At 37.6% G+C, this 21,212-nt stretch overlaps 1 protein-coding gene across 1 annotated transcript in view; it reads left to right on the top strand.

Moving 5' to 3' along the window:
• SHCBP1L (SHC binding and spindle associated 1 like) overlaps positions 1-21,212 on the top strand; it is a 52,712-nt gene that overhangs the window by 22,633 nt on the left and 8,867 nt on the right. Inside the window, exons 2-9 of the mRNA XM_081323235.1 lie at positions 6,257-6,758; positions 8,180-8,329; positions 9,262-9,476; positions 12,676-12,762; positions 13,316-13,534; positions 16,585-16,690; positions 18,875-19,031; positions 20,155-20,402. Of these exons, the coding sequence (XP_081179361.1) occupies positions 6,495-6,758; positions 8,180-8,329; positions 9,262-9,476; positions 12,676-12,762; positions 13,316-13,534; positions 16,585-16,690; positions 18,875-19,031; positions 20,155-20,402 (1,446 nt within the window). The 5' untranslated portion in view covers positions 6,257-6,494. The remainder of the gene's footprint in view (positions 1-6,256; positions 6,759-8,179; positions 8,330-9,261; positions 9,477-12,675; positions 12,763-13,315; positions 13,535-16,584; positions 16,691-18,874; positions 19,032-20,154; positions 20,403-21,212) is intronic.

The raw sequence follows: 21,212 nt of genomic DNA on the forward strand, positions 1-21,212 counted from the left end.
AATGCTATTTTAAGAAGTATTTCAGTATTCCTTGAAAAAAATGCAATATAAAAGTATCTTTATTTAAGAACTGGTAACTTGGACTCTACACCTGAATGTATCAGTTTTTTCCACGGGTTGAGGAATGATTTTCAGCATCAGAATTTTTAAAAAAATCATTTGAGCGATTGTATTTAAGTCTGCTCAATAATCATAGTGATTTATATGGTATACACAATGGAAGGGTAAGAAATATTTTTAAAAAGGTATTACTTTTAAAAAGTCACTTAACTTTCCATACATTTTTATATGTAAACACTCATTTTGTATTTTTCATACATACACAATACATAAGCTCTTCAGGTTTATTAAACCTTCAGACAGTTACTTGTGCCCTGCTCACCTTGTGATTGGATTATTGAAATGCAGTGTATATAGTGCTACCCTTGAAGACCCCATGGAGGATACAACTGGTCCAAAATGGCCACCTTAAGTATGCCTATATGTCACCACTGCTATGTGAGTGGCATTGGTTGACAGTTGGTTTCCAAGTGCAATTCAAGATGCTAGTTATTACCTGTTAGATCCTGTACTATATGGATATCTGATAAATGACTTGTCTTCAATCATTTCTGCCTGCCCAGTACATTCTGGCAGAGTAAGTGCCTCTATATCCTCTTCATTAAACATTGTCATCTTGTGGGGCCAAGGAAGTGTGACTTTTCTATTGCAGCTCCCATCCTCTGGAACAGCATCCCTTTAGGAAGGTGTCCTCTCTCCTGGAGTTCTAGAAAGCCCTGAAAATTTGGCCCCAGGCCTGGTTCTGACGTTTTATTTTTTGTCTAGGGCCGTGTTCTGCTTTATTTGATTTTTCTGTTTATAAGTTATTTTTAAAATAGTGTATTTTTTTAAATATCCCATCTTTATTTTTCCAAATAACTCAGGATGGTGAATATACCCAACAAACCTTCGTCCTCCTATTTTTACCATAACCACCACCCTTTGAGGTGAAGTTGGGCTGAGAGTGAGTGACTGGCTTCCATGGCTAAAGTAGAACTAGAAATCATGATTCCCTGCTTTCTAGCTTGGTACCTTAACCACCACACCAAACTGGCTCTCTGTATAATATAGGCTAAAAAAATCTGGCTACAACATACAAATGGAAAAGAGGGGGAAAAAGAGAATTTGTATAAAATGGTGTCTCATTGGTATTTGTCACCAGAAAAAAATTGTCTAAAATGTAAAAATACTTCGAATTCAGACTGAAAATAAGAACAAGAAGGGATTTTTATCATGCTTGGTGAACATGTAGAAAAAGTTTTTAAAATGGATTAAAATGCATTTATTAATTTAGAACATAAAGTAACCAGTCCTATCAAAGCTGTGGTCCAAGAGCTTCTCGAGGATATACATGGCAACTAAATTTTTAACCTGGAATGTTAATGGACTAAACTCACCGCAGAAGAGGAAGAAAGTTTTTCAATATTTAAAACAATTTAAGATAGATGTTATATGCCTGCAAGAAACGCATATTAGAGTTTTGGATCAAAAGTATTTATTGAACTCGAGGCTGGGTACGCAATTTGTTGCTTCTGCAGAGAATAAGAAAAATGGAGTGGTTGTTTATGTTAAAAGTGCCTTAACAGCGGACCTAATTGAAGCAGATAAGCATGGAAGATATGTTATGATCGAGCTGTTGTTTGAAGGTAAAAAGACGCTTTTAGTTGGATTATATGCTCCAAATCAACAACAAGCTGACTTTTTTAGTTTACTTCATACAAAGCTTACCCAGTTGGATTATAAATCCTTTATTTTTATGGGGGACTGGAATGGAGTTATGGATGTACAGTTGGATAAGGCTGGAGCCTTTAAACGCATTCCAAGTCACGCTAGACTGCCTAAATCTTTTTTTGAAATGAAGGATGACCTGGAATTGCGAGATATTTGGCGTGAGAGACATTTGCGGGAGAAGGATTATACATTTTATTCTGATAGACACCAATCTTTTTCGAGGATTGATTTTATTTTGTTGACTAATGATCTTCTTTTGAGAACTAAAAAGGTGAAAATCTGCGCAAGAATTATCTCTGATCACAGTCCAGTGTGGTTGGAGATTGATAAGGAAAGAGGAGATAGACGCTCATGGCGCGTAAATGAGAATTTGTTTAGAAATCAGAGAAATGTGGAAGAATGCAAACAGCGGATGAAGGATTTTTTTGAGATGAATATGAATAAGGGTACCTCTATGGATATGGTTTGGGATGCTAGCAAGGCCTATATGAGAGGGGTGTTGATATATATGAATAATAGACATAGACGTGCAGTGGAAACTAGAAGGAAAGAACTGGAGAATGAAATAAAGGAAAAAGAAAAGGCTTTGATTTTGAACCCAGAGGAGGTGAAGATCAAGGAGGCTATTAGACTGTTACGAGGACAATTTGATAAATTAATGGCTGATCAAGTGGCGACCAATCTGCGGTTTGCTAGGCATAATACTTTTTGCAATGCTAATAAGCCAGGCAGATGGTTGGCTTATAGACTGAGGAAAAAACAAAGGGCATCTAATATAGATAAGATTGAGCATAAAGGAAGGGTTGTGTATCAACAGAATCTTATTAAGGATGCCTTTGTGGATTTTTATTCGAAATTATATACTAAAGAGGACATTAATGCAAAAGATATTGATACGTATTTGGAGAAGGCTAGCATCCCGGTTCTTACGCAAGTACAAAAAGAGGGGATTAACCAACTGATTACAGAAGAAGAAATTTTTACAGCTATTAAGGAACTGAAGGTGGATAAAGCACCAGGCACTGATGGCTTGACTGCGGCCTATTATAAAAACTTACAATTAGAGATGATAAAACCGTTAAAGGAACTGTTCCAGACAATCCAGAGGGGGGGAAAGGTGCCCCCGTCTTGGAGAACAGCTTTTATCTCTTTGATTCCGAAGGAAGACCAGGATGCTACTTTAGTTAAAAATTACAGACCGATATCGCTTTTAAATACAGATTATAAGATATTTGCTAAGGTTTTGGCTAATAGACTGATGAGGGTTCTGCAACAGGTGATTCATGGGGACCAAACGGGGTTTATTGGTGGAAGACAAATGAAAACTAATGTGAGACATATAGTTGATGTGTTAGAGTTTTTGGAAAGGCACAACCAGATCTCTGCTGCGCTAATCTTTTTAGATGCTGAAAAGGCTTTTGATCAATTGAACTGGCAATTTTTGTTGAAAGTTTTAGACAAAATGGATTTTGGGGAAAAATTTTTACAACCGATTAGGGCATTATACCAAAAACAAACTGCCCGAATTATAGTTAACAATAGTTTGACAACAGTATGTAATATTGAGAAGGGCACAAGGCAAGGCTGTCCGCTATCGCCCTTGTTATTTATATTAACATTAGAGATATTATTGGTTAAGATTCGGAATTCGGAAAAAATTAAGGGGATACAAGTTGGAGATCAGGATTACAGATTGAGAGCATTTGCAGATGATCTGGTTGTTACAGTGACCCAGCCAGAGAACTCTGTTGTGGACCTGATGGAGATAATAACACAATATGGGAAGGTTTCTGGATTTAAAGTAAATATACAGAAAACTAAAATTTTGGCTAGAAATATGACAGTTTCGCAGAAGGCTCTCCTAGAAGGATTAACTGGATTTGAGATTGTTAAAAGGGTTAAATATTTGGGGGTGATTTTGTCGCCCTCTAATACAAAGCTATATAAAAATAATTATGAAAAGTTATGGGGGAAAATTCAAAAAGAACTGGAGAGTTGGGAAAAATTGCAATTGTCTTTGTTGGGACGGATTGCAGCAGTGAAAATGAATGTCCTGCCCAAATTTTTATTCTTATTTCAAATGATACCGATTCTTAAGAAAGACTCTAACTTGGAGGAATGGCAGCGTGGTATCAATAAATTTGTGTGGGCAGGGAAAAAGCCACGAGTTAAACTTAAGATTATGCAGGATACTCGTGAGAGAGGTGGCCTTAAAATGCCTAATTTTAAATTATATTATGAAGCTGCTGCACTAGTAGGAATAAGTGATTGGATTAATTTGACACAATCGAGGTTATTAAATCTTGAGGGCCATGATCTGTTGTTTGGCTGGCATGCATATTTGTTGTATGATAAGAAGGTAGATACTGTGTTTAGGATGCATATTTTAAGACAGGCATTGCTGAGAGTTTGGAAGAAGTATAGACATAAGTTAAGCAGCAAGATACCATTGTGGGCAATCCCAAAACACGCAATAGAAAATATACATGCTGGTTTCAAACATGATGAGACTACTTACAAGGAAATTTTAAGTTTGGAAAGGAATATTTGGTGCTTGAAATCATATAGTTTCTTGCGAGAAGAGAAGGTTGTTCAGACTTGGTTTCAATATATTCAGTTACAGGCCAGGTGGAAAGAAGACCAAAAAAATGGATTTGCAACGACTGATGAAAATTTGATAAAGCAAATTAGAAATCAAGGACCAGCACATATTAAACGGATATATCTTGCATTGATAGAGATCGATTCAGAAACAGAGCTTGTTAAGGATTGTATGATAAAATGGGCCCAAAACATTCAGGAAGTTATTACAATGGACACGTGGGAAAAGATCTGGGTGAGGAATGTAAAATTCACTCAAGCTCAAAGTTTAAGAGAGAACTTTTACAAAATGTTTTATAGATGGCATCTAGATCCTAAAAAGCTTGCAAGTATGTATCCGAATTATCAGCCTAAATGTTGGAGGTGTGGTGATGAAGAGGCAACATATTTTCACATATGGTGGACATGTAAAAAGGTCAAGGCTTTCTGGATAAAAGTCTGGTGGAATATGCAGAAGATTTTTAAACGGAGGATAAAGTTTTGTCCGCAATTTTTTTTGTTGGGAATAATTGTTGACGCTACAGTTGTGGACTCTAAGTTGATGTTGAATTTAGTTACGGCAGCAAGACTTTTGATAGGTCAATATTGGAAGAAAGAGGAACTGCCGACTATACAAGAGTGGATTTTAAAGGTTTCCGACTTGGCAGAGATGGCGAAGATTTCGGCCTATTTGAAAGATTACTCGCAAGAACATTATATTATGGAATGGAGAAAATGGATTGAGTTTATCCAGAATAAGTATAGGGTCAAGAAGTTTTATCTAGCATTTGAATAAGTCTTCTTTCGTTTTCTTTTTTCTTTTTTTATTTTGTCTTCTATATATATTTAATAATGCTAAGTTTTGTTTGATCCTATATAAGTTAGAGAGTGAGGGATTTTAGAATTTATAGTTGTTAGTATATGGTTGTTTATGATTGCTTTTTTATATATATATACCTTGTATTTAGCTCTGGGAAGTCCGGGGGGGGAGGGGGGTTAGGGGGAGGTGGGGGGGGAGGAGGGAGGGGGGGAGGGGGGGGAAGGGGGGAGGTAGGGAGGGGAGGAGGGAGGGGGAAGGGGGTTTTTTAAAGGAAAACTGTATTTTTAAAACTTTTCAATAAAAAAAATAAATAAATATTAATTTAGAACATTTTAACCATTAATATACTGAATCCAGAGATGTTTATTTTGAGACTGATTGAGAGGAAAAACACATAGAACATTGTTTTCATATATGGTAACAGCAGCAAGGCTATTGCGATGATGGAAAGATTTGACATTACCCATAATGGAAGAATAGACGGTGAAAATAATGGAATTTGTGAGATGGCAAAATTAAGAGTTTGATTTGAAAAAAAGATCCGGATTAATTTGAGTTTATATTTTTGTCTTTCTTTTCTTTCTGCGCTTTTAGCTTTGTTCTCTTTTTCTTTCCTCTTTTTCTCATCTTTTTTAGTTACTGTTAGCTTTAATCTTGTTTAAAAAATTAAGTTATATATGGTAACAGCAGCAAGGCTGTTGCGATGATGGAAAGATTTGACATTACCCATAATGGAAGAATAGATGGTGAAAATAATGGAATTTGTAAGATGGCAAAATTAACAGTTTGATTTGGAAAAAAGATCCGGATTAATTTGAGAGTTTATGTTTTTGTCTTTCTTTTCTTTCTGCACTTTTAGCTTTGTTCTCTTTTTCTTTCCTCCTTTTTTCTCCTCTTTTTTAGTTACTGTTAGCTTTAATCTTGTTTAAAAAATTAAGTTATAAAAAATGTAAGTCAGCTCCCGGAAGGAGTTGTTACGATCTTTGAGTTTTCCAAATTGAAGCAATATTGATCAGTTGCTCCATTTTTTCAATTTCTCTGTTTATGTAAGCACCAACTGTTTCTTTATACATTCTTTGTTTTTAGAACTGGAATTCGGCAGCGAATACGCTTCGATAGAGTGCGGAGGGAGACGGTGGAGCACGTAAGCGTTTGAAGACAACAGCTAACGGCTCTGTGTGACCACGGGCACGCGCCTTCCGACCCTCTGATTGGTTGCGGGGCTCGAAGCGCTATAGTCCTTCAATAATTAGTTCCCGTCGAGCGAACGGTGTGACGTCCTCGTGGAGGTCGCGCGCCAGAAAAGGCGCGAGCAGTAGAAGAGATGGCGTCGAGCGCTTCTGACCAACTACAGAAGGAAAGTGGGCCCAAAGAAGAAGAAAAAGGAGCTGCCGGCACGTCTTCTGTCTCATTGGAGAGCCCACCTCGAAAGGCGAAGGACCACCGTCTCTTTCGTCTCGGCGGGGAGGAAGACCACGGGGAGGAGGAAACTGAGCCGCTGCCGCGGGAATTCCCCTCTTACCTGGGAGCGCTGACCGGCCGGGAGAAAGCGGCCCTGTATTGTGACGACCTCTTGAAGGGTTGCAAGGTGGGTCGGAAGCGGTGAAAGCGCGGCCTGTCCCGGAGAACCCTTCCCTCTGCCCCGGCCTCATGTGACAGTGGCAGCTTTCTGTACTTCTTCGAAGGGATCCATTGAAATGTATAAATTATGCTTGCCTATTTCTACCTGTGTTTTTCCAGAGAGGAACGTACGGAAGGGATGTTTTTTTTAAATGTTCATTTTCTGAACGTCTGTGTGTGTGAGAGAGTGAAAGAGAGAAACCTCTCAATATTAAAACATGCAGTTTGTTATGGTTAACAGAATATGGATCACTATAGATAAAACTGTTTTTTTTTCCAGATAAAACATACCAGAGATACCATATAAGGTAGTTGAAAAGTGTTCTGTACCAAAGCATCCCTAAGCCTTTTGGACATGTTTGAATCTGATTCTCAAAAAGAGATGCAGTCCCTCTTCAATTCTACCCCTCCTCTGTCATCACTATATTTTGTATATGGAATCAGTAATACTAAACAGAAAATGGACTTCTTTAAAATGTTTTATCCACAGGATTTTCTCCACTACCAAGTTAAAGTGCTGATTACCCACCCTTCAGGTGGCAGTAAATTGGAGTAGCATGAAATGACTTGCTCCTATTGCCAGTCCTTATCCTAGTGATAGTGCTTCTGCTTTGACGCACTGCTGACTGATGCTGTCCCGATTTTCCATACTCAGTGATTGATGAGCAAAAATATTGGTTTCAGTGCATCAGCAGCTGATGATAAAAACATTCACCTGTCATGGCACTGATTGGGGCAGGTCTGAATTCATTACTACAACTGTCTTCTCTAAGCTCTTACACCAGGGGTGTCAAACTTGCAACGTCACGTGACATGTCACAACATATTGTGACTTTTTTTCATTGCTGGCAGTGGGGTTTCAGGTTTCAGCATGACACATCCGACCCGTGGGCCAGCAGTTTGACACCCCTGTCTTACACAATACCTCAAGAACCGTAGTGGCACAGTGGTTGGAATGCAGTACTGCAGGCTAACTCACTGTTCAGTTCGATTCTGACCGGCTCAAGGTTGACTCAGTCTTCCATCCTTCCGTGGTTGGTAAAATGAAGACCTAGATTGTTGGGGGCCATATGGTGACTCTGTAAACTGCTTAGAGAAGACTGTAAAGCACCGTGAAGTGGTATATAAGTAAGTGCTATTGCTATTCTGGGATAAGAAAACCATAAGAATAAAAAGACAGCACTATAGTGAAGGGTTTGTGTCCTTTTATTTATATTATAAGCTGTCTTGCAACTGACCAATAGTGAATTTGTCGATGCTGATGATGTTATTAAAATTTTTATTTTCTGCCCATCTTGTAGTTTGAGGCAACTAACAAATACAGCTCTAACATTGAATAAACGTGCTACTTTGGACATTATATGTATATATATTTCTGTTATTTAAAAGGCAGAGGATGCCAGTGAAGCTGTGAGTAAGTATCTTGTAGAAAAACTGAAGATGAAGGAAAATTGGCTTGGAATTTGGAAAACCAACCCAGAACTTTTTTTTGTCAATTCTGAAGAAATTCCCATACCTTTTATTGGGGTGCTTGTTGAGGTAATTAAATGTATTTTAATATTATTTAGAAGCTTTCTAATAAAACTATCATCACAAAGACTCTCAAGGTCTTGCATAACTTCTGCCAACCAGACATGATGGTCTTTTTTTTAAATGGAGACCATCCAATCCATAGATAGTGGCTGGATTTGACATAGTGAATTTTGATTATAGCACTTTTTAAAAGCTTTTATGGCTTAAATAATTAATGCATAGAATGGTTTAAATGTTATTGTATGCCAGTATAATGGGTAGAGCTTTTCCAGGCATAAGACCTTCCACCTATATAAGTTGTATATGTTCTCTGGGGCTTCACATCTGTTATGCTAGCTGTACTTCATTATATATTTTTTCTTTCCAGCAGAGAAAAAATACTATCTCTGATAAGTTGTTGATTGGATATGAAGGTTTTTCTGGGTCCCATATTGCAATCTCCAAATTAATTTATTGATAATAGTAGAGGTTTTTAGAATAGCAAATTGCTGTATGTGAGGTATTTAAAAGTTATAATCTCATCTGCTTATGCTTCAGTCTTTCAAAAGGTTGCTCCTTTGCTTCAGTTTAGAAAAATCATTCCTCCTACCCTAAAGATTGATGCATGCTGCAGTTACATGCTGAGTTGACTATTTTTGTATACATGTGAATGAGATTTGTTTGTGAAAGTGGCCCCTGGAAAACTTTGTAACACAGTGATCCTGTGTACCACAGACATGAACTGTCTTCACTCAGGAGGACAAGAGGCCACAATAAATTCTGTATCCGTGCTATGTTTCAGTTATGCATGGGAGAGGTGGAAGAACTACTGTATATTTCAAATATATGACTGCCCTGAACTGGGTTTCTATATTATAAAAGACAAAAGAATTAGGAAATATAGAAGTCTTAACATCACCTTTATTTTTAAATTGTTTTATTTCTGTTTTACATTCTAGGTTACTTGTAAACTGCCCAGCAATCCTTCAGCTAATTTCAATGTTTCCGTATCTATAGCTGAACCTTTTTCCTCTAATATTGCAAATATTCCAAAACAGTTAGTTGATGAGATATTAGAAGAAATGGACTATTGTGTGCCTCTTTTAGAAATATATCCTGTTGAGGGACAGGATAATGTAGTGTTTAATATAGCCAAGGCTTTAGAAATTGTGAGGTATGTTTTTCTCGGACTTAATTATGAATGTTTAACATTTTTAATATATGTTTCTTATAATATTAAGATGATGTTAATTTGATGTTAATATGTATTTGTAATTAATATGTTGATTATAAAGCTAAAATATTTTATTAAGATTCAGATATTATAAACATTTATTTCACAACTTCTAAAAATGGGGAAGAATTCAGTAACCATAGAGCCCATAAAGTGTGCCCTAGCATCACTTTGAAATTTTGGAGATTTGTTACCAACAATACTGAGATGGATGGATAAGCAATAAAAAAGAATACTTTACTAGAATACAGTGGGCTTAAGATTTTTAATGATTTAATTCTGCTAAATGGTGATATTGCTTCTGTATGTATTAATAGCTACTAAGAACTTGTCACTTCTTTTTTGAACTGTAGTACATAAATTTAATAAATAAAATATACTCAGTATTCCAAATGAAATCTAAGCAAGGCAGAGTACAGTGGAGCAACTCCTTCCCATGATCTGGATTCTGTAATCCTAGTATTGTAGCCCATGGTAACATTTGCCTGTTTAGCAACTACATTTTTAACGTGGTTTTACTAGGATACCCAGTTCCCTTTCACATGTATTGCTTTCCAACTGCAGAGCTTCACATTTCTCTCAGTTATTATCATCTCCAAGATGTAAATCACACCAGGTTAAGACTGCTTTTTTTTAAGATTGACTATAGTAAAAGAGTTGTGCAAGTCTGATTGTGCTTTACCCATTCCTTTGTGAAACTGATATAAATTGGTGTCTCTCTGTGTGTGTGTGTGTATTGTCTGTGTATACTATGTATACCTGCTTCATTGTTGGATTTAAGCAATATTTACCCCTTTATTGCTTTGAAATTAAGGATCTCCTCTATCCATGGCATTCTCTACATTAAAATCCATCCTGTTCATTTAATCCTATTGCTTAGATATGATGATGATGATGACGACGATGATAATAATAATAATAATAATAATAATAATAATAATAATAATAATAATATACCACTCTAATGGCAGAAAGTGAAGAAGAACTAAAGAGCCTCTTGTTGCGGGTGAAGAAGGAGAGTGCAAAAGTTGGGTTGAAACTAAACATTAAGAAAACTAAGATCATGGCATCCGGCCCTCTCAATTCCTGGCAAATAGATGGGGAAGAAATGGAGGTAGTGACAGATTTTATTTTCCTGGGCTCCAAGATCACTGCAGATGGAGACTGTAGCTAAGAAATTAAAAGACGCTTGCTCCTCAGGAGGAAAGCCATGATAAATCTAGACAGCACACTAAAAAGCAGAGACATCACCCTGTCAACAAAAGTGCGTATAGTCAAGGCTATGGTCTTCCCAGTTGCAATGTATGGCAGTGAAAGTTGGACCATAAGAAAGGCCAAGCGCCAAAGAATTGAGGCCTTTGAGCTATGGTGCTGGAGAAGACTCCTGCGAGTCCCTTGGACTGCAAGGCGATCAAACCAGTCAGTCCTAGAGGAGATCAACCCTGACTGCTCTTTAGAAGGCCAGATCCTGAAGTTGAAACTCAAATACGTTGGCCACCTAATGAGAAGAAAGGACTCACTGGAGAAGAGCCTAATGCTGGGAAAGACTGAGGGCAAGAGAAGAAGGGGACGACAGAGATTGAGGTAGCTGGATGGAGTCACTGAAGCAGTAGGCGTGAGCTTAAATGGACTCCAGAAGATGGTAGAGGACAGGAAGGCCTGGAGGAACATTGTCCATAGGGTCGTGATGGGTCGGACACAACTTCGCAGCTAACAACAATGTTGGAACTTGGAGGTCATCTAATCCAACCCCTTGCTCAGGCAGGAAACTTTATCATTTCAGACAAATGGCTGTTCAGTCTCTTCTTAAAAACTTCCAGTGTTGGAGCATTCACCGCTTCTGGAGGCAGTTCTTCCACTGGTTACTTGTTCTAACTGTCAGGAAGTTTCTCCTAAGTTCTAGGGTGCTTCTCTCCTTGACTAGTTTCCATCCATTGCTTCTTGTCCTGCCTTTGGGCGCTTTGGAGCTTGACTCCCTCTTCTTTGTGGCAGCCCCTGAGATATTGGAACACTGCTATCATGTCACCCCTCACCCTTCTCTTTGTTAAACTACACATACCCAATTCCAGCAACTGTTCCTTATATGTTTTAGCTTCCAGACCTCTAATCATCTTTGTTGCTCTTCTCTGTACTCTTTCTAGAGTCTCAACATCTTTTTTACATCGTGGTGACCAAAACGACGCAGTATTCCAAGTGTGGCCTTACCAAGGCATTGTAAAGTGGTATTAATACTTCATGTGATCTTGATTCTATCCCTCTGTTAATGCAGCCTAGCATTGTGTTGGCTTTTTTGGCAGTTGCAGCACACTGAATCCTTTCTGATCTAAAGTATTAATGCCCCTTTCAGCTTTATGTCATCTGTATACTTTATAAGTATTCTCTGAAATTCTTGAAAGTGTTGATAAAATAGTTGAATAGGACAGAGCCCTTTAGTAATCCACTCAGTTTTTGCCTTCCAGCTGAAGTGGAACTATTGATGAGCTCTCTGGCTTTGGACATTTTGCCAACTATGTGTCCATCTAACAGTAATCTCCTGTGGACCTTATTTTACCATTTTATTAAACAGAATATTATGAGGCACTCTCTAAAAGATTCTGCAGATGTCCCCAACTTTTTGGTCACCAGGGAGTGGTTACATGGAGAGAGGTTTTTCCGTGGACCGGAGGGGATGTGGTTTTGTGTGCTACCTGCATCCTGCAGATGGGGCTTTCCTTGTTTGTGCAGACAGGTTGCTGGCATGCTGCGGACTGGTACTGGTCCACAGACCAGGAGTTCAGGACCCCTGCACTACAGTATGTTGATGGTATCCCCCAATTTAAAATAATTATTAAGAATATTTAAGAATACCAAAAACATATATAGAGAGAGCCACATTTGTTGAAGTAGCTTGTAAAATAAAAAAAGGAAACTGGTTATAAAATGATGATTCAGTTGTGAAATGAACAATGTAATATGCACCATCTATGATAGCATAAATAATACATTAACAGAAAGGGGTCAACCTATAGATACTGTTCTATTTAAACAGAAAATATTACAACAAAGGTCACTTTCTATATTTTGTAATACTTTTTCACTCCCTGAACCCTTTTTATAGAACATTAAATATAAATGTAATATCACTATGGTTTTTACTTAGATTTTTCTATGACTTCCTTTGGAGAGATTGGGATGATGATGAAAATAGTGAGACCTATGCTGCATTAATAGAAGAGAGAATTAAAATGTAAGTAGAATAGGCTTAATACTCTGGACGTAAAGTGTTAAGCCAGAATTTTAACAATCATACTTGGAGTAGTGCTAGAAGCTTTCATATTAAAACAATTCCCTACCAATATAACATATAAACTCTCTCGACATCCACATTAAAGGTAACTTTTTTCATAGTAAAGCAGCCTGTGTGAACATATCTTCACTCAGCCTTCCATCCTTCCAAGGTCAGTAAAATGAGGACTCTGATTCTTGGGGGCAATATGCTGACTCTATAAGCTGCTTAGTGCTATAAAGCACTGTGAAGGTGTATATAAGTCTAAGTGCTATTGCTACCCCAACCTGCAGGACCTGCTGGAACAACCTCTTCTTCACATATTCAAGTTGCCATTATTCAGTGCTCCTGTTATACACATGGGGTTCAAATTTACACTTCGGGGTTACGGTGGGGATTGCTCTGTAGCATTCCAGTATATAGTCATCACCTTATTTGCAGTTACAGAAATTAAAAATGGATTTTATTATATGCATTTTCAAAAGTTGAATTTCTATTTGTCTTTCTTTTTTAGTTGGTGTGATATTCAGAATGGAATTATTCCAGCTCCAATTGCCCATCGGTTTAGAAGAAATTTGGAAAAATATAAGAGCATGCATTTGGAATTAATTCAATACCAGAGTAACATCAAAGAGGAGCCCACAGCAGAAGAAGCTGTTGAATGTTGGAAAAAATACTATGAACAAATAATGCTCTGTGGCTTGTTGAAAATATGGGAAGATTTACGTTTAAGGTAATTTTGTTTGTTGTGTTATCTAATTTTTTATTTGAGAACTGTCAACATGATTTTGTTTTCATTATTACATGATGGCTTAGTCGTAAATTTGCTAATTCTTTAATGCTATTCTTGGCATCCCTTTCATGGATTACTGCCTTGTGGCAAAGGGGCTTGTGTAATTCAATGAAGCTATGAGCTATGCTGTGCAGGGCCACCCAAGACGGACAGGTCATAGTAGAGAGTTCTGACAAAACGTGATCTACTGGTGAAGGAAATGGCAACCCACTCCAGTATTTTTGCCATGAAAACCCCATGGACAGTACCAAAAGGCAAAAAGATATGACGCTGGAAGATGAGCCCCTCAGGTCGGAAGGCGTCCTATATGAGGTGGATAGATGGAGTCACTGAAGCAGTAGGTGTGAGCTTAAATGGACTCCAGAAGATGGTAGAGGACAGGAAGGCCTGGAGGAACATTGTCCATGGGGTCGCGATGGGTCGGACACGACTTCGCAACTAACAACAAAAATTCTTGACATGTTTTTTTCAGAAATAAATTCCATTGAATTCAGTGTTTATGATGGCCACGTATGCTGATAGGGGATTGATTCAATGTATTATAATTTTAGCTATGATTCTATGCAGACTGACTAATGCTGAGCCAAATTTGTGTATTCATATTTCAAATTATTAGCAATATACAGTATGTTGATAAGAGGGCACTGTTGTAATTGAAGTGTTTTTACAAGGAGCATTGGTACAGTAAGTTTTACTTTGGCCATTATTTTTTCATTACTTAAAATAGATCAACATTTTTACTAATAAAAGTTTCTATTACAGATTTTGCAGTACAGACAGGAATATTTTTGTTAAAATGTATTTATTTAATGCACAGTATTTTTTGCTTTTGTTTTAGGAGTCCAGTATGATATATGTAATACTCTGGACTCTCACTTTTATCCATGACAACTCAAATTGGTTAGAATAACTGGCCTAAAATCATTGGTGAGCTTCCATGACTCTGGGTAGATTTGAATCTGGGTCTTCCCAGTGCCAGTCCAATACTTTAACATTACATTGCTTTGTCATGAGAGGGTAGTATATATCAGAAATATTATTCAAATATTATTTAAGCTACAGTTTAATTTTTGAGTATTTAAAACACATTTTATTTTTTCAAAAGAGAATATACCGTATTTTCCGGCGTATAAGACGACTGGGCGTATAAGACGACCCCCTACATTTCCTGTTAAATTATAGGGTTTGGGCTATACTCGCCGTATAAGACTACCCCTCTTCCAACGCACACCAAATAAAAATTAAAAAACATCAGATTTGATTTTAATATGGTAATTTTAATTCAAATGCTTATGACATGCAGGTGCTTAGTAGGAAAACTGTCACTTATAAACATAAGGCTGTTTGTCATCAAACATGTAAACATAAAACAGTGCAAGTGGATTAAACTATAATAATAATAATAGTAATAGTAATAGTAATAATAATAATAATAATAATAATAATAATAATAATAATAAGAAGAAGAAGAAGAAGAAGAAGAAGAAGAAGAAGAAGAAGAAGAAGTAGTAGTAGTTGGAGGGGACCTTGGAGGTCATCTCGTCCAACCCCCTGCTAAGGCAGGAAACCCTATACCATTTCAGACAAATGGCTGTCCAGTCTCTTCTTAAAAACTTCCAGTGTTGGAGCATTCACCACTTCTGGAGGCAGGTTGTTCCACTGGTTAATTGTTCTAACTGTCAGGAAGTTTCTCCTTAGTTCTAGGTTGCTTCTCTCCTTGACTAGTTTCCATCCATTGCTTCTTGTCCTGCTTTCAGGTGCTTTGGAGAATAGCTTGGCTCCCTCTTCTTTGTGGCAGCCCCTGAGATATTGGATCCCTGCTATCATGTCACCCCTCACCCTTCTCTTTGTTAAACTACACATACCCAATTCCAGCAACCGTTCCCTATTTTCCTAATTCACTTTTTCACTTTTCCTAATTCACTCTAAAGCTTTCCCTGCGCAGAGCCTTAAGTAAAACCAGCTGCCTGCAATTAGTGCAGGTTCGCATCCCACCAGGCTCAAGGTTAACTCAGCTTTCCATCCTTCCAAGGTAGGTAAAATGAGGACCCAGATTGTTGGGGGCAATAAGCTGACTTTGTAATAATGCTGCTTGGGGTGTGTGTGTGAAAGCCCTAATAAACAGGCATATACACAGAATGAAGGCTATTGCTAAGCACATTGATTTGTGCTTTAAATTGTAAGCCACCCTGAGTCTTCGGAGAAGGGCAGGATATAAATATATAAATGGGATTTTTTTTAAAAAAAAGACCAAATGGGAGATCCGCTCCAGGTTTTCCAGCCAGCCCGCCCAGTTCCTGAGTCAAATGTGTCCTTAGAGCTAAGCCATTGCTCTGGCTGCTGCCTTCCCCACCTGCCTTTCAAGTTGGGATATACTACAGCTGGTCTTCAACTTTAGAAGGAAAGACGCCCAGACCCCAGCCTGTAAAAAATCACAGACTGCAGCTTCTTCTCCAATTGGTCCCGCTTTTCCTGCGCAGACTAAATGGGAGATCCGCTCCAGGTTTTCCAGCCAGCTCTGTCCCTAAATTTTCAGCACCCGGCGTATAAGACGACCCCTGACTTTTGAGAAGATTTTCATGGGTTAAAAAGTAGTCTTATACGCCGGAATCTACGGTATTAGGATTTCTGGCTTAACTTTTTAATGTGGTCCATATATTATTTCAATTATAGGTGAGCCCTGTCAAAAAGTAAAAATCTTAAAAATTTAATTTCTTTACACATATATTTGGGATGTGTTTTCTGAAGCGGATTTCTCTGCCTTTTGTATATAAAAGAATTTCAGGTTGCTATGATGGAAGCAGAAAGCCTTTTTTCCTCAAGTGGGGCATATTTATATTTAAGACATCATATTATTATATTTATTTTAAAGAGCTAATTAAAGCCTTATTCTGTATTCTGCCTGTACTGTCTAATCTGTGGTATGTATGACATTGGTGGGGAACCACTAGTGTAAAGTTAATTGTGATAGAGTTCATTTTAAATTTCAGAGCTCATGGACCTCTGGCCCCAAGAATACTGAAGCGTAGAAAAGGACACCGACAAGATGGAAAAACTGTAACTTACATTGTTGCAAAAACAGTGGTGGTAGAATTGGTAAGAAATTTTCAAGGGAAAGATAGATGTTCCTTAATGCTGCATGGACTAGCAGAAGCCTTTTGTATAACATGTATAGTTATACAAAGAGGTATAATTTGGCATTAAGACCATTCTTTCTGGTTATTGGGAAGATATTTGCTCTGTTTCAATGTATTTTTCAGTGCCATAATAAAAAGATGATAGTTACGTGCTTGGTGCACTTATACAAAAGTCTGTACAACAGGAGTAATGCTATTATATAGATATTTCATAAACCTTAGCAAAAGCGTTCTTGCAGGGAAGAACTGTCTTAGCAAAAACTTGCAAACGCTAGTTCAATATAGTAACTTAGATTTTAAAACTACTAATAAATAAAAATTGGATATGTTTTATAAAAGTGCAGAAAATATTTTTATGTTGTATTGCAATATAATACTCTCAATATATAATATAACTACTGAAAATTAAGTTTTATTACATACCTTGGGATTCGTTCCCTAGGAATACTTAAAGAACTGAAATAAACTTAAGAATGATTGAAACATTATTTGAATGTTGTGTTAAACTTCTAAATTTTATCTTAAGGCAACTCTAAAAAAGTAAATAGCAATAACAATAGCATTTATGTACCACTTCATAGAGCTTTACAGCCCTCTAAGCAGTTTACAGAGTCAGCATATTCCACTGGTGTCATTGCAGAGGCAGTCCTGCAACAGTTAGAGCCCTGGGTGATGTCCACGTATCGCCCCAAGTTTTGGGTGAGATACGTGGACGACACTTTTGTGATCGTCAGAAGGCAGGACAAGGACAGGCTGATGAGGAAGCTCAATTCCATCTATCCTGATACCCGCTTTACTGCAGAAGAGACCAATGGGGCTTTGGCCTTTTTAGATGTGTTGGTTAGACGTCAACCTGATGGCTCGTTACACGCATCGGTCTACTGTAAATCCACCCATATGGACAGGATACTTCAATACGAAAGTAATCACCCCACAACCCATAAGGCCAGCTGTATTAGGACCCTCTTTAGACGTATAGACATGCATTGCAGCACGAATAAGGCAAAAAGGGAAGAAAGATGCCACCTTTATTGTGTCTGCAGAAACAACGGGTATCCACCTAACTTCATTTGACAATACAGCAGGCCAGGTGAACCTACCCGCCATCAATGTGAAAATGCCTTAACATCACAGATAACACTGCCTTCCATCCACAGTGTATCCGAGGCCACAGCGCGCATGCTAGCCCCTCACAAGGTCGGTGTTACCCACAGACCTGATCGGACTTTACGAGCTTGTGTCAGGTGCCCTAAAGATACACTCCCCAATGAAGAAAAATTCTCGGTCGTGTACAAGATGTCATGCCAAAATTGCAATTACATTGGGGAGATGGCAAAACGACTAAGGACTAGAGTGCACGAAAACAAGCTTGCTATTAGAAGACAAGAACAACATTCACAGGTGTGGGCACACATGGCTACACATAACCATGTCTTTAATCTAACGGACCGAGGCAATTGCCAGTGACAACACCTAAGGCAGCCGCTTGTTTAAGGAAGCTTGGTTTTCAAACCACTCCTCTATCAACCGGCACATAGACCTCCCCCCGGCATACCAGGCACTAAGGAATTGGGAAGAGGAACGACGTGCGTGATATAGAGGCAAACAGTGCAAGCACTTACAGAGCGCCTCATTGTATCAAAATCAAGATTGCACAAATACACAACCACACTGCATTGTAGAATACGGAAGAAGAGAAACAACTATTTAGAACCTCTGGTATAAGAACACGGGCAATGACTAGAGCTATGGCTATAACACATGGAACTGTCAGCAATCCACTTTTGACAACAGACACCCAGGGACAATTACATCCCCCAAAAACGGATGCGTGACAACTCAAAGGAATATGGCCAGCCTCAACAAACACCGGTGACGCACTCCATGAGCGGAGTGCAGATACCAACAGTATAAACATGATCTCCCCACCCCAGCGTTTCCATCCTAACAAAGTTGGCAGTTAGCCAACGAAAGCTTGATTTTTTAGCAATAAAAACTTGTTTTAGTTTTTCTTATTGCATCCCAGTGTTTGCTTACTTTGTTAATTTTAATATGCCTGGGATTCGCATTTTTAATCTTATCAAGGAATATATATATATATATATATTAAAAACTGATGCTTTTTTCTCTTTCATATGTCTAGGCTAAAGAATTATCCTCTGATACAGTTGTTCAACAGATTGAGAACCTAAACATAGCTTTGGACAGCTGTTATAGTGGTGATAATGTGCTTATTTTCCCTGGAGAATATAAAGCAGCAAACTTGTCCATGTTAACTGAAGATATTATTATTAAAGGCAGTAGTATGCTTTTTCCTTTTTTGCATTTAAAGTTGCCAAATTGAAAGAATGTTGTAATTTTTTATTGAGGTGAAAGAAAATGTTGGATATAACAGTTTGCCTTGGTTTTTAAATTTTTAAGAAACTTACTTAAATATGAAAACATTTCTCATTTTAATCCATCACAGCTTCTTAATGCATGAATAAAGTAATTGCATATATACACAATATATTGAAATCATTTGGATAACTAAAATCATTGTGGGAACTATTCTGTGATCCTACAAGTTCAACCTCAACTTCCCCAATACCAGCACTTGGAGTCTGGCAATGTTCTAATACTTTCAAAGGTTAGAACTTCCCAAAAGAGAGCATTTAAATTAATCATTTGGCTGCTCTTAAACATTTTCTTTCCTATTGCTTGTGATAGAAGGGAAGAATTTTTTATAAATGAAGCCAAGAAAGAGAAGTTGGAAGAAGCTTTTCCATTTTCATTTTTTAATACTTTGAAAAAGCCAGTTTGCTCTAACTTGAATTTGTTTGTTGAGGAAAAAGATAAAAAGAGAAGATTTGGTGTAGTTTTTATGTGTGCATGTACTTTTAACAAGTGGGATAAAATAATAATTTATGTTAATATTTAATAATATGTAATAATTATAGGCAGAATTTCTCTTTTTTCAAGTTGGGAAAAATGAGCATAAAGTATCATGGCTATTGTCCCTGATTATGTTTGATCAGCATATGTGCACCCTGGACTGTTAAATCAGGCAAGGAATTGCCTACTGCATATGTCTACATGTTCTCATAGGATTGCATTAAAATTTTTTAACTGTACCACTTTAGCACTACCATATATATCATATTTGATATTTATGAAATAGGGTGTTAACTTAAAAAACTTAGAAACAGTATTCTTTCTATCTATCGCTCTATTGGTCTATCAATCTATTTGATGTATTAGGTTTCTTTGCTGCCCAGACTTGCCTCGAGGAAACCCTAGGCAGCTTACTTATAAAAACTATAAAACCGTAAAACATGTCTATTTCTGAAAACAATAAAATAGAATTACAGTTATGCTTTCACTGTTGGAGGTATTAAAATACTAAGTTGCTTTTTAATATAATTTTCTCCTTTTCTTCAGGAGTTGGAAAACCAGAGGAAATTGTGATAGTTTCAGAACCTGCTAATGAGAGTTTTGTAGTATCTAGAGCTAAAAATGTCAAATTCATGAATATTACATTGCTTCAGCAAGGGACTGTTGATGGAATTATTGTAGTTGAATCTGGACACACAGTTTTGGAGAATTGTATATTGAAGTGTGAAGGAACTGGTATTTGTGTACTTGTCGGGGCTTCACTGACGGTTACAAATAGTGAAATTACTGGAGCACAGGTATTTTCTTTTTCTGTTCATTCAAGATGCAGCACGTATGCATGAATGTAAAATATTTACTTAGGTTGAATATTGCTAAACACATTGATTTGTGCTTTAGATTGTAAGCCGCCCTGAGTCTTCGGAGAAGGGCGGGATATAAATGGGATTTTAAAAAAAAGTACCTGCACATTAGAAGGGGGAAAGAGGCAACACAAAATTTATTTGCTGCCATTTAGTAATCATCATTTTTGCAGTCTCAGTCTGGTAGCCCTGAGATTTCAATTATTTTCCAAACAATTTTTTAAATATCTTGGCCCTCCTCAAATTCTTTCCAAAACATGAAGCTAATGAGGTGTAAGACAGGTTCCAAAGGCAGTCCTAACTAGTATTTCTTTTCTAGATTTGGTTTAATGTAAATGTTGATTGTTGAGTGACCTTGGAGTTTCCTAATGCAATAAGCTCGTCACTTTATCCTTAATTATTAAATATTTTACGTACTACTAGATGGCAGCAAAAACTGTTGTTAGTTGCAAAGTCATGTCTAACCCATGGACAACGTTCCTCCAGGCCTTCCTGTCCTCTACCATCTTTTGGAGTCCATTTAAGCTCACGCCTACTGCTTCATTGACTCCATCCAGCCACCTCATTCTTGGTCGTCCCATTCTTCTATTGTCCTCAGTCTTTCCCAGCGTTAGGCTCTTCTCCAGTGAGTCCTTCCTTCTCATTAGGTGGCCAAAGTATTTGAGTTTCAACTTCAGCATCTGGCCTTCTAAAGAGCAGTCAGGGTTGATCTCCTCCAGGACTGACTGGTTTGATCGCCTTGCAGTC

This window comes from Vipera berus, assembly GCF_964194415.1.
Source record: "Vipera berus genome assembly, chromosome: 3".
In the NCBI taxonomy this organism is placed as follows: Eukaryota; Metazoa; Chordata; class Lepidosauria; order Squamata; family Viperidae; genus Vipera; species Vipera berus.